This window comes from Salmo salar, chromosome 25 (assembly GCF_965601325.2).
Source record: "Salmo salar chromosome 25, fSalSal1, whole genome shotgun sequence".
Lineage (NCBI taxonomy): Eukaryota > Metazoa > Chordata > Actinopteri > Salmoniformes > Salmonidae > Salmo > Salmo salar.
Window position 1 is genome coordinate 41,507,857 of NC_138315.1, and position 13,299 is coordinate 41,521,155.

General features: G+C 41.4%; 1 protein-coding gene across 1 annotated transcript; it reads left to right on the forward strand.

Moving 5' to 3' along the window:
• Positions 1 to 1,118: 1,118 nt before the first annotated feature.
• Positions 1,119 to 9,623, forward strand: LOC106586767 (uncharacterized). Its single transcript, XM_014174373.3, has 7 exons — positions 1,119 to 1,219; positions 1,350 to 1,392; positions 4,167 to 6,173; positions 7,115 to 7,197; positions 7,343 to 7,483; positions 7,585 to 7,696; positions 7,877 to 9,623. The coding sequence occupies exons 2-7, from the start codon at positions 1,350 to 1,352 to the stop codon at positions 7,942 to 7,944; spliced, it is 2,454 nt and encodes an 817-aa protein (XP_014029848.3). The 5' UTR covers positions 1,119 to 1,219; the 3' UTR covers positions 7,945 to 9,623.
• Positions 9,624 to 13,299: the final 3,676 nt, after the last annotated feature.

The following is a 13,299-nucleotide window of genomic DNA, read 5'->3' on the forward strand; positions in this document are numbered from 1 at the left end:
CAACCTTACCTTCCAAAGATCTTAGGGGAGTTTCAGCCAGTGCCGTTACACCTATCGACCTATCCCTTTCCTGAGCTCTAGAAACAGACTTTCAGCATCATTTCTTGTTTTTGATAGCAACTGTTTTAAGAAGTTTGAGCTGAACTAAACCAGTAAACAATGAAGGGGAGGATCTGTTGGATTGTTTTAAGACAGAACCTCAGTCTCCTGTTCTGTGTGGCTCAGTTGGTAGAGAATGGCGCTTGCAACGTCATTGGTTTGATTCCCGCTGGGGCCACCCATACCAAAAAGTGTATGCACGCATGACTGTACATTTCTTTGGATGAAAGTGTCTGCTAAATGGCATATAGTAATAGTATAATCCTGTCCTGTCAAACCTCTCTGTTCTGTAGTGACCACTGAATTAGGAGGTTGCCCCCTAGTGGGATAGGAACATACTATTCAGTCTGAACAAGGACCATACTTTCGACCCCATGTCCCAAACCAGGAAACAAACTGGGTGAATGAATGTTGTTTCCAAGTTATTCAACCAAAGAATTGAGACATTGAACTGACGTCTGTGTCCAGTGGCTAGTCATGACTTAGAATTGCTGTTCAGAAAACGACAGGTTTGAGCAAGTCAATTGTTATGATATCTTTAATCACATTCAAAATATCCAAAGGAAATTAACCATTGCAGGATTGTTAGAAAAGGACCACTTTACAGTTGAATAGCCATTCCTTAACCTGATGTTATACATCTGCCCCTGTGAGAAGTAGGAGCTTCATTCACTATTTCATTTTATATTCATTGTAGATTAGACACATTCTGCAAGGCCTCATACACGTGACCAAAACATGCTGTAATAAAGTCTGCCAGCGACTGTTGTTGATTATTGCTATATGGTTATTGCATATTGAGATAGGGATATTGTTTTTCTTCTGTAATGAGAAGTTATCAGAGTGTTGTGCACTTTGGGCCCATGTAATGTCTGGCGAACCAGGAAGCATAGGGAGAAAAATAGAGGGCTGCTAAAGAGATACTGAGGTAGGGGAACAGATGTGTTGATGGACTAACCTGCAGGTGATAGGAGTGGAGGGGGGGGGGGTTTAGGGGAGGGGGGTCATAAAGAGTGTAGGAATAGCTCTTTATAGGGTCAGGAGAGCTCATAACAAGCTTATAAAGAGACAGACACCACAAAGCAGACAGCTGGAGCCGTTACCTAGACTCCATTCACAGGTAAGACAATAACAGCAAAGCGTTGAATTAATTATTTGTTTTTACTCAAAAAGAACAAGGTTGGTGATTTATTAGACAGTTGTGTCTTGAGTATTCAGTGTTCTAATCAGTAATTTCTCTCCCTCTCCAGATGAAGATGAAGACTCTGGTCTTACTGTTGTTGAGCCTGGCAGGTAAGGTGTCTGTCTCAGTGAGAGCTCTAGAAAGATTTCTAAGTTCTCTCCCAAAGTTCTCTTCTCTTATTTTCCTAAAGAATGATAGGCTGAAGTGTTGTACATATAGCCTATCACATGATACAGCACCAAAATATATATTTCAAAGATGTGTTTGACCTACTACATTTCTTCATTGGCGTAGCACACACCCGTAGCACACACCCCCACCGCCCCAGCAAGGCAGGGGGGCCCACAAACTTTCTAAATCTATTTTTGGGGATGTCGGGCCCCCTAGATAGCATATGAACCCCTCATAAGCCATGATTTTTGGGGGGGGATGACAGGAAATGTTCCTTAAGGCTAATGGCAAAATGTGTAGAATAGCAAGAAATTATCTCAGGGATTCTTGAAAGTTGGGACAATCCTACATTTTTTTTTATATATGTCATTATTTGAGCTTGAAGTTTACATTTAGGGGAATTTAAAAGGGAAAATACTTGTTTGGGAATTTTCTAAATATTATACATTTCCATGTCGGGTCTATGCCTGGAAGTACCCTTGTCCGGAGCAAAGATTCTCAAATCTGGCAAAAATGTATATTCACTGAAAAATGATTGTATGTAGTAACTTGCAATAGCCCTCTGTGACAAATGATATTTCTCTCAAAACTTTGATCCCTAAAAGATGTGTCCGAAAATTTGGTTCATTTCATCACATTTGTATGAAATCCTAAATGAATCAGGAATGGGCAGGGTCAGCTAAACAATAAGGACCCCTTATTCATGTCCTTATTACATGTAATGCAACAAGATCACTCATGGTCTGGAAGGTTCTATACTGCTAATAGATTTAAACAAACAATTTTGGAATCACCATGGTCACAACCATACACTATCAACTCCATCTGCCTGATAGATTAAAATATAATATTAATTTTGGTTCTAATATGTTACATTTAATTAGGTTTTAGAGTCATAAAGCAACTTAGGAAAAACTATATTGCTACTGTGTATATCACATCAACTCCGTCAGAGTTTTGACTGATGTCAACTCCGTCAGAGTGCTGAAAGATCTGATATAATGGTTATGTTTTGATTGGGGATTTGAAAACATTTCCATATTTTACAAATGATTGTACTCAACTTTTATACAAGTACATTATACGAGACCAAAAAATATATATGTTTTGAGTATCTGTTGTCAACTCCGTTTACTGATGGCTAACACCCTTATGATCAATTTCTTTGTCAATATTCAGAAAAATATTTTCATCACTTTTCTGCAACATATGCTTAAACAACTGAAGTATTTGCTGTTCTTTCTTTATAAATGTTATGTTCTAAATGTAGAAAAACATGTCACAATGATATGGAAATTAGCCCTGGAACATTTCATAGCGCTATAAAAAAACATAAAAAGAAGTTTAGAGATTTGTATTAATACATATTTGAATAACATACTGTTAGAATTAGACAATTAATGACTTTAAACACTTGGACAGTAATTGTTGAAATGAAATGTATTTTATGGTGTCTGATGGAGTTGATATATATCCAGTTAGTTGGGTGGTTGTTCCTTTACATGGTGTGATAGCTGATACTTTGGTCTATCAACAATATATATTTCAAATGTTGCTAATATTAAGACAAATATTTGAGATTGTCCCATCTTTCAAGAATCCCTAAGCTCTAAAACAGCAACATTTTCTCTCATGGCAAAATGTCTAAATTAGCATTAGCATGGACCTTGCGGGCCACGCGAAACTGTGCTACAGCTCTTCTGTTGCTTGGCCCCTCTGTGCTAGTGCGTATTGTTGTGTGCATTTTGTTTGCAATACCAGTACAGTTTACTTTAGGGGCCACTCTAGCTAATATACATTTTTGAGATATACAGTGCCTTCGGAAAGTATTTAGACCCCTTCACTTTTTCCACAGTTTGTTACGTTACAGCCTTATTCTAAAATTGATTCATATGGTTTTTTCCTTCATCAATCAACACACAGTACCCCATAATGACAAAGCAAAAACAGGATTTAAAAAAAAAAATTGTTTTGTCTATAGATTGCTGAGGATTTGTATTTCTTTCATCAATTCTAGAATAAGGCTGTAACGTAACAAAATGTGGAAAACATCAAGGGGTCTGAATACTTTCCGAAGGCACTGTACAGTACTTGGGGGGCTGGATTGTGATGGTCTTACTAAAAGAAGAACTTAATAATTAATTTTCAAATCTTTTTTTTACAAGTCTAAGACTGTGGCTGAAGTGAAAGTTAAGAGTCACTGTGACTTTGTGATCAAACCTTAATCTCTGTTTATGACTCTGTTGTCTAGGCTCATATCAGCATTACATTTACCCTTATCATTACCTGATTATCCTTTACTTTATCTCCATCAGGTGGTTGAATTAAATTTTTTCATGTAACTTTTATTTGACTAAGCAAGTCAGTTAAGAACAAGTTCTTATTTACAATGACGACCTACCCTGGCCAAACCCGGACGATGCTGGGCCAATTGTGCGCTGCCCTATGGGACTCCCAATCACAGCCGGGTGTGATCCAGCCTGGATTCGAACCAGTGTCTTAGACCACTGCGCCACTTTATGATACAATACTGATATGCACTACTGTATACCTGGGATCAGAGTTACTCAATTCCTGAATCTCAAATCATTCCATATTTTCTACAAAGTGCATTATTTTTGTCCAGGGCCATTTAAAAAACGATGCACCGATTACACAGGTTAAAATGGGTAATGGTCAATTGAAGCACTTCTGATTTTTCTCTCTTTCTCAGTGGCTCTGGGAAGACCACATGGAGTCATGGATGAATGGATTGATGAATGGAAACCACCTTTGCACCAGAGAGAGATCTACCCAGTCCCGAGAGACCTAGAGAAACCCGCTGGCTGGAACACTGAGGCGATTGTAAAACAAACCCAGCTTAGTTCTGTGATGGAGGAGAAACCTAATGAACTGAGCCCTCTAGTGCAGGAGAAACCAGAAGAGCTGAGCCCCCTGGTGCAGGAGAATCTAGTGGAACCCAGCCTGGATTTACAGGTGATTCCAGTAAGACATGAAAAACCAGCTGAATGGATGGCAGTGGTTCAGAAGCTGGAGCTGGAGAAGAAAGTAGAGAAAGCCCAGGAGAAACCAGTAGAGAAAGCCCAGGAGAAACCAGTAGAGAAAGCCCAGGAGAAACAAGTAGAGAAAGCCCAGGAGAAACCAGAAGAACTGAGCCTTCCAGTGCAGGAAAAAACAGAAGCACTGAGCCCTGTTGATCAGGAGAAACCAGAAGAACTGAGCCCTGTTGAGCAGGAGAAACCAGAAGAACTGAGCCCTGTTGATCAGGAGAAACCAGAAGAACTGAGCCCTGTTGAGCAGGAGAAACCAGAAGAACTGAGCCCTGTTGATCAGGAGAAACCAGAAGAACTGAGCCCTGTTGAGCAGGAGAAACCAGAAGAACTGAGCCCTGTTGATCAGGAGAAACCAGAAGAACTGAGCCCTGTTGAGCAGGAGAAACCAGAAGAACTGAGCCCTGTTGAGCAGGAGAAACCAGAAGAACTGAGCCCTGTTGAGCAGGAGAAACCAGAAGAACTGAGCCCTGTTGAGCAGGAGAAACTAGAAGAACTGAGCCCTGTTGAGCAGGAGAAACCAGAAGAACTGAGCCCTGTTGAGCAGGAGAAACCAGAAGAACTGAGCCCTGTTGAGCAGGAGAAACCAGAAGAACTGAGCCCTGTTGAGCAGGAGAAACCACGGGAAGATGTGGCCCCTGTGGTTGAAGAGGAGTTGGGGGAGGTGGGCCCAGCAGCAGAGGAGGAGGCTCAGCCTGAGCAGGAGATGGAGGCTGAGATGGAGGAGGATCTACTGAGGATGGAAGATCCTGAGATGGGGAAACCAGAGATGGAAGAAGCAGAGATGGGATTAAATATGGAACAACCAGAGATGGAAGAACTAGAGATGGAAGGAAAAGAAACGGAAGAACCAGAAATGGAGGAACCAGAAGTACCAAGGGTAAAAATGGAACCTGAAGTAGAAATAGAGGCAGAGATGGTGCTTGCAATGGACAAGGGGCTCACCTACCAAGAGGAGGGCGCTCTTATGGAGGGTGAATATGTCATGGCTGAAGAGCCAATCATGGATTTGGAACCACTACCAGAGGACAGATTGACAGAACAGTATTGGAGAGGAGGCAGTCCTATGGATGGCAACAAGATGGCTCCAGAAATGATGTATAATTTTGATCTGGAAGAGGAGCCAATGACAGAACTGAAGCCGTTGCTAAGGGAGGGGCCTAGCCTGGAGGAAGACGATGAGTATGTCATGGCGGAACAACCAATCATGGAGCTGGAGCCTGAAACGAGGGATGTGCCTTTTGGAGAGAATCCAATCACGACAGATTACGCCTTCAAGGGGGAGGAGCCAGTGAGGGAACTGATGGAAGACATGGGGCCTATGATGGAGAGGGAGTACTTCCTGGCTGAGGAACCAATCATGGAGCTGGAACCTGAAATGAGGGAGGGGCTATACACTGGGCATTATCCAATGACAGACTCAGCTGTGATGGTAGAGGAGCCAATGATGGAGTTGGAACCTCTAGAAGAGGAGAGGCGTCTTAGGGAAGAGCGTTTGCTATTGGAGGAGGGGGTAAGAGAGAGGCCTCTTATGGAGCAGCCAATGATGGGCGAGGACCAAATGATGGATGGAGAGGCGCGCATGTGGGTGGAACCAGAGAGGGAGAGGCGGTCTTTAAATATGGAGGAGGTGGGGCTAATGGAGAACATGGCCCAACGTGAACCTACAGGTGAGAGATTTTTATTTGTATTTATTTATTTAACCTTTATTTAACCAGGCAAGTCAGTTAAGAACAAATTACGTATTTACAATGACGGCCTACCAAAAGGCAAAAGGCCTCCTGCGGGGACGGGGGCTGGGATTAAAAATTAAAATTAAAATTATAAATATAGGACAAAACACACATCACGACAAGAGAGACAACACAACACTACATAAAGAGAGACCTAAGACAACAACACAGCATGGTAGCAACACAACATGACAACAACATGGTAGCAACACAACATGGTAGCAGCACAAAACATGGTACAAACATTATAGGGCGCAGACAACAGCACAAAGGGCAAGAAGGTAGAGACAACAATACATCACACAAAGCAGCCACAACTGTCAGTAAGAGTGTCCATGATTGAGTCTTTGAATGAAGAGATTGAGATAAAACTGTTCAGTTTGAGTGTTTGTTGCAGCTCGTTCCAGTCGCTAGCTGCAGCGAACTGAAAAGAGGAGCGACCCAGGGATGTGTGTGCTTTGGGGACTTTTAACATAATGTGACTGGCAGAGCGGGTGTTGTATGTGGAGGATGAGGGCTGCAGTAGATATCTCAGATAGGGGGGAGTGAGGCCTAAGAGGGTTTTATAAATAAGCATCAACCAGTGAGATGGAGGGAGGTCCACATATTCCAACAATCACACACACATCTCACAGGAGGTTTGTGGCACGTTAACTGGGGAGGACGGGCTCGTGATAATGGCTGGAGCGTTATCAGTGGAAGGGTATCAAATACATCAAAGAAGTGGTTTCCATGTGTTTGATGCCATTCCATTCGCTCCGTTCCAGCCATTATTATGAGCCGTCCTGCCCTCAGCGGCCTCTGACGCGAGCGCACACACACACTTACACAAACGTGTTAAATATGGAATGACGTTGCAATGCTGATTTCTACCACAGGGAGGAGCTCCTGCGGTGGTGTGGTCCTGGAGGGGAAATGTTACCAGTTCTTCAGAGGCCCAAAGACAGCTTCAGATGCTGAGGTGAGTGGGAAATAATATCTTATTTTTTCCATGTTTTAATGTTTTCTCTGTTTCTTCTCTGTTTTGTCTCTCAGTGAATCGTTCACCATCTCTAACTCAACAAACATGTCAACATTTAACCAGTGTTTTCTCTGCTCCTCCGCAGTTCTACTGCCAGGCTAACTTCCCTCGTGGCCACCTGGCATCCATCACCAGTCAGACCGTCCACAGACAGGTCATGGACCTCATGCTGCAACAGATCGGAGGATACACACGCACCTGGGTTGGAGGACTACGCTACCTGGACGTGAGTGTGTGAATGTGTGTACGTGTGTGTGTGTGTGTGTGTGTGTGTGTGTGTCACTATCCTGTTTATTTGTTTACACATTTTCTCCTCTACTCTGTCAGACTGGTCGCTTCATCTGGTTGGATGGTGCCCACTGGTCCTATGAGGATTGGCTGCCTGGTGAGCCCAATTACACGGCAGGGGTTGAGAACTGTCTGGAGCTACTGGCACTTGGTACGTCCCACTGAAAGCTAACTAATCGTGTAATGTATTCTTGAGCATACATCCATACTGCCATTGAGAGTATGGAAGGATAGCTATGGATAATATAATTATTGATGACTTACACAGTTGAATAACACTTTGTTGTTCTGTTATATGGACTATTATTGATGTTTGTTTTCTGCTTTTCAGGAAATGGGAAGTTCAATGATATGCCGTGCTGGGATCTGCGAGCGTTTGTCTGCTCTCACCCTGTCTAGGAAACAGTAGGATAAAGCTGTTGAGGGGAGAACGGCTCATAATAATGGCTGGAATGGATTATAATGGATGGAATGTAATGGTGTCAAACCCATGAAAACCATGTTTTTGATACCATTCCATTAACTCCATTCCAGCCATTATATTGAGCTGTCCTCCACCGCCCAAGAAAGACACTGATCTATAGTCAGATTACATTCTTCATCCCAGTGTGGAAGATTTGGGGGGAAACTGATCCTAGAGCTGTACATATTAGTGCATCCTCTATCCCGAGCTCTAGGAACACAGCGGTGTCAGATTTGATGACCCTTGCACTTTGAACCTCTCAGGAGGTTTCCAGTTTGAGTCATGGGGGATTCAAGTACCTGGCTTCAGTGGTGAAAGAGATTCTTAAACATTTAACTGCATTCACACTGTAAGATATTATTTCTCAATGATAAACAATCTATTTTAGAGCCATAGGAAAGCCCTTTTTATATTTTGAAGATAGAACTATGATCATATGTTTGTGTAAAAGTTATATAAATGACTGTAATGAATTCTATAAAGGGACATTTTTGCTAGAAACGTTCTTGGTCCTGTCTTTCAGTATTACTAACTTCTCTTTGTGTGTGCATGTTTGCTCACTGGTCTCATATTTGAGATGACTCCATTTTTATGGCACCCAGTTATAGCTAAGCTTCAGGGTCATAGCAAAGAGCTGTCTGAGGGGCTTTGGCTCAGCACTGTTAACCCAGCAAGAAAACTGTCGTGGGTCTATGGCTCATATACAGCCCATATTAGACCCATATATGACTCACATACAGCCCACATTAGACCCATACATTAGACCCATACATTAGACCCATACATTAGACCCATACATTAGAACCATACATTAGACCCATACATTAGACCCATACATTAGACCCATACATTAGAACCATACATTAAACCCATACATGAGACCCATACATTAGACCCATACATTAGACCCATACATTAAACCCATACATTAGACCCATACATTAGACCCATACATTAGACCCATACATCAGGTCGTTCCACCAATTAGGTGGCTTTTGAGCAGTGGTGGAAAAAGTACCCAAAAGTCATACTGTAGTAAAAGTAATGATACCTTAACAGAAAATGACTCAAGTAAAAGTGGAAGTCACCCAGTAAAATACTACTTGATTAAAAGTCTAAAAGTACTTGGTTTTAAATATACTTAGGTATCACAAGTAAATGTAATTGCTAAGATGTACATAAGTATCAAAAGTAAATGTATAAATAATTTCCAATTCCTTATATTAAGCAAACCAGACCGCACAATGTTCTTGATTTTTTTATTTACAGATAGCCAGGGGCTCACTCCAACACTCAGACATAATTTACAAACTAAGCATGTGTGTTTAGTGAGTCCGCCAGATCAGAGGCAGTAGGGATGACCAGGGATGTTCTCTTGATAAGTGCGTGAATTGGACCATTTTCCTGTCCTGCTAAGCATTCAAAATGTAATGAGTACTTTTGTGTGTCAGGGAAAATGTATGGAGTAAAAGTACATAATTATCTTTAGGAATGTAGTGAAGTAAAAGTAAAAGTTAAAAATACTTATTTCCCTCATTAAAATGCAAATCAAATTCAGGATTTTTTTGTTGTTATTTTGTCTCTCACTGTTCAAATAAACCTACCATTAAAATTATAGACTGATCATTTCTTTGTCAGTGGGCAAACGTACAAAATCATCTGGGGATCAAATACTTTTTTCCCTCACTGTAGTAGATGCCTATTAAGTGCCAAATAAATGTACAGGGTTGACCGTAACAGGGTTGACCGTAACAGGGTTGACCGTAACAGGGTTGACGACTTCATTTTAAATCATCCATAAATCCCCTTGTGATAGGGGGAATGGAAGGAAGCTTGTTGTGCGCAACAGAGAGTGGCAATTGAATGCAAAATGTAATTGATAAAACATTTCTAGCCTGTCTATCTCTGGGTAACAAGGTTGATGTGTTATGTACGTCCCGCTCAGTTTTCCGCCACAAACACCAGAACATTTCCAAAAAGAGTAGAACCATCTATGCACTACTGTAAGGGTAGGGTATGTAGGGCCCCGTTTATACCTGGTGCTAACATGAGACCTTTCTCCTGACCTTATCTACATTCTGATTGTGCACACATTTCCAGAAATGTGTCTACAAATGGTAAAAAAAATTGTCTTTTATCCGTCCACTGCGTGTCATATGCGTCGTAAGGGACAGACCAAGGCGCAGCGGGTATAGTGCTCATCTTTTCTTTATTTTAAAGAGAACTCTCAAACAAAATAAACAAAACGACGAAACAGTTCCGTAAGGCACACAGGCTATACAGGAAACAACCACCCACAAAAACACAGGAAAAACAGGCTGCCTAAGTATGGCTTCCAATCAGAGACAACGAAAGACACCTACCTCTGATTGGAAACCATACTCGACCACACATACAAAACGAACATAGAAAATTACAACTAGAACAAATCCCCTCTAAATAAACCAACCCCAAAACACAAAAACAACACCACCTGCCACGCCCTGACCATACTACAATGACAAATTACCCCTTTACTGGTCAGGACGTGACACTGCGTCTGCATTGTGACCAGATTTCCTGGTTCCTTACTTTATGCAAATTATTTCAGAGCCATTCTTTGAAAATAATATTTATTTATTTATTGTAAGACACACATTGATGGAATCAGTTAATGGTGCAACCTGTAAATGATTTTAGAGGGTGGAATAATGATGATTTAAGTTGATTCTTTGTCCAGCTCTGTCTACACTTGCACACTGTGTTAACTAACCTCCAAACAAGCTTCAATTCCATAGAACACTCCTTCCGTGGCCTTCAACTGCTCTTAAATCAAGTAAAACCAAATGCATGCTTTTCAACCGTTCGCTGCCCGCACCCGCCTGACTAGCATCACTACCCTGGACGGTTCTGACCTAGAATATGTGGACCCTTACAAATACCTAGGTGTCTGGCTAGACTGTAAACTCTCCTCCTCAGCTCACTGATCACGATAACAACACCCACCCGTAGCACGCGCTCCAGCGGGTATATCTCACTGGTCATCCCCAAAGCCAACACCTCCTTTGGCCGCCTTTCCTTCCAGTTCTCTGCTGCCAGTGACTGGAACGAAATGCAAAAATCGCTGAAGCTGGAGACTTATATTTCCATCGCTAATTTTAAACATCAGCCATCTGAGCAGCTAACCGATCGCTGCAGCTATACATAGTCCATCTGTAAATAGCCCACCCAATCTACCTACCTCATCCCCATACTGTTTTTATTTACTTTTCTGCTCTTTTGCACACCAGTATCTCTATTTGCACATCATCATCTGCTCATTTATCACTCCAGTGTTAATCTGCTAAATTGTAGTTACTTCGCTACTATGGCCTATTTATTGCCTACCTCCTCACGCCATTTGCACACACTGTATATAGACTTTCTTTTTTTCTATTGTGTTATTGACTGTACGCTTGATTATTCCATGTGTAACTCTGTGTTGTTGTATGTGTCGAACTGCTTTGCTCTATCTTGGCCAGGTTGCAGTTGTAAATGAGAACTTGTTGTCAACTAGCCTACCTGGTTAAATAAAGGTGAAATAACTGAAGGAAAAAAAAGATATCCAGACACACTGCGTGTCTGACTACCTCTGGAAGTGGGCAGGAAGATCTGATCACAGTCAGATCACTTTGTGTCTTTTGATTGTCTACACCTGTCTAAAAATGTGGACCCAATCAGAATGTGGACAGGATCGGGACAAAGGACGTACGTTAGAACCAATAATAAACGCACCCTAAATTGCTCTGGTTAAGGGACAGTTCGAAATTGACTTCGGTGAAGGGGGAGGGTTGTGTGTTTTTTCCCTGCTTTACATTCACTCTTCAGCAGGTTTGACTAAATCATTTCTTCCATCCTGGCTAAAGTTCCTCATCTACGTGCATGCTCCTCCCCAATATCAAGGTGTTTTGGAAACTTCCCTCATGCACACTATGCTTTTCCACACGGTAACTCTACCATAGGTCAGTATCGTGTACCAGTCTAACTGTCTATGCTGCCTTCTATCCACCATTCATAGTGACAATAGTGGTAGGTTGATCGTTTGTCCAGATCTGCAATATGCTAACTAGCAATGACGCCACACATTACATCCTTTCAAAGCTGCACCAATTTTCAATATAAGCAGAGAGGCCAGGTGCGTCATTGCGCATTAAACATGCAACTCAAAAAGCTCACCTAACGATCTTGTTTAGGAACAATACAATTATCCTTCCTAGCCTAGCCTACAACACCACAATACAATTAATAATTGCATTATTGTTTTCAAGTGAGTAAAAAAATGCTACTCTAGGCTGTAAACTGCAGTGAAAATGTCATTTGAATAACAGAGCAAAAGAGCCCTGTGATTTGAATATTTCATTCCATTTGGATCAGATGTGGGTCTACTTTCGATGTGCTGTCTGTTGTGGATCATAATTCTCCCAAATTGTCCTGTAATAATGTGGCCACACATGCTCCCAGCAGACCCAGTTATTCAGGAGCTTCAACAGCACTCTCCCTCCTCTCCAATCCGAGTGGCAATTCCTCGTGCACCTAGAACAATATCGCCAACATTTTTGTAATTGATCTTTTAAAATCTATTACCTTTTATGTGTGGCATAAAAACAACCAGTCACAATGTTTTAATCTAATTACGTTGCTTCAAAAGTCTCCTGTGGGCTACCTCCGCTGGCAGTGGCAGTTCTAGCTCTCTGGGCGAACCCCCCCCTTCAAATAAAAAACACCATTCTGCACTTATTGTAATTTTTATTCAGACATTTGGAACAACACAAATAAGTAACCATAACATTTAAAACTATATAAATATATATACAAAAATAAGACTCATAAACATAGACTCATAAATAAACTCAAAAATATAAATAATATACTCATAAATAAGAAGTAACAAAGACAACTTTAAGCACCAGCTGTCAGAGCAGCTCACAGATCACTGCACCTGTACATAGCCCATCTGTAAATAGCCCATCCAACTACCTCATCCCCACACTGTTATTTTTTTTTTTTTTTTTTTAATGTACAAGTATTCATCTTCTGAACATCTATCACTCCAGTGTTTAATTGCTAAATTGTAATTATTTCGCCACTATAGCCTATTTATTGCCTTACCTCCCTTATCTTACCTCATTTGCACACACTGTATATAGACTTTTTTTCTATTGTGTTATTGACTGTATGTTAGTTTATTCCATGTGTAACTCTGTGTTGTTGTTTGTGTCGCACTGCTTTGCTTTATCTTGGCCAGGTCGCAGTTGTAAATGAGAACTTGTTCT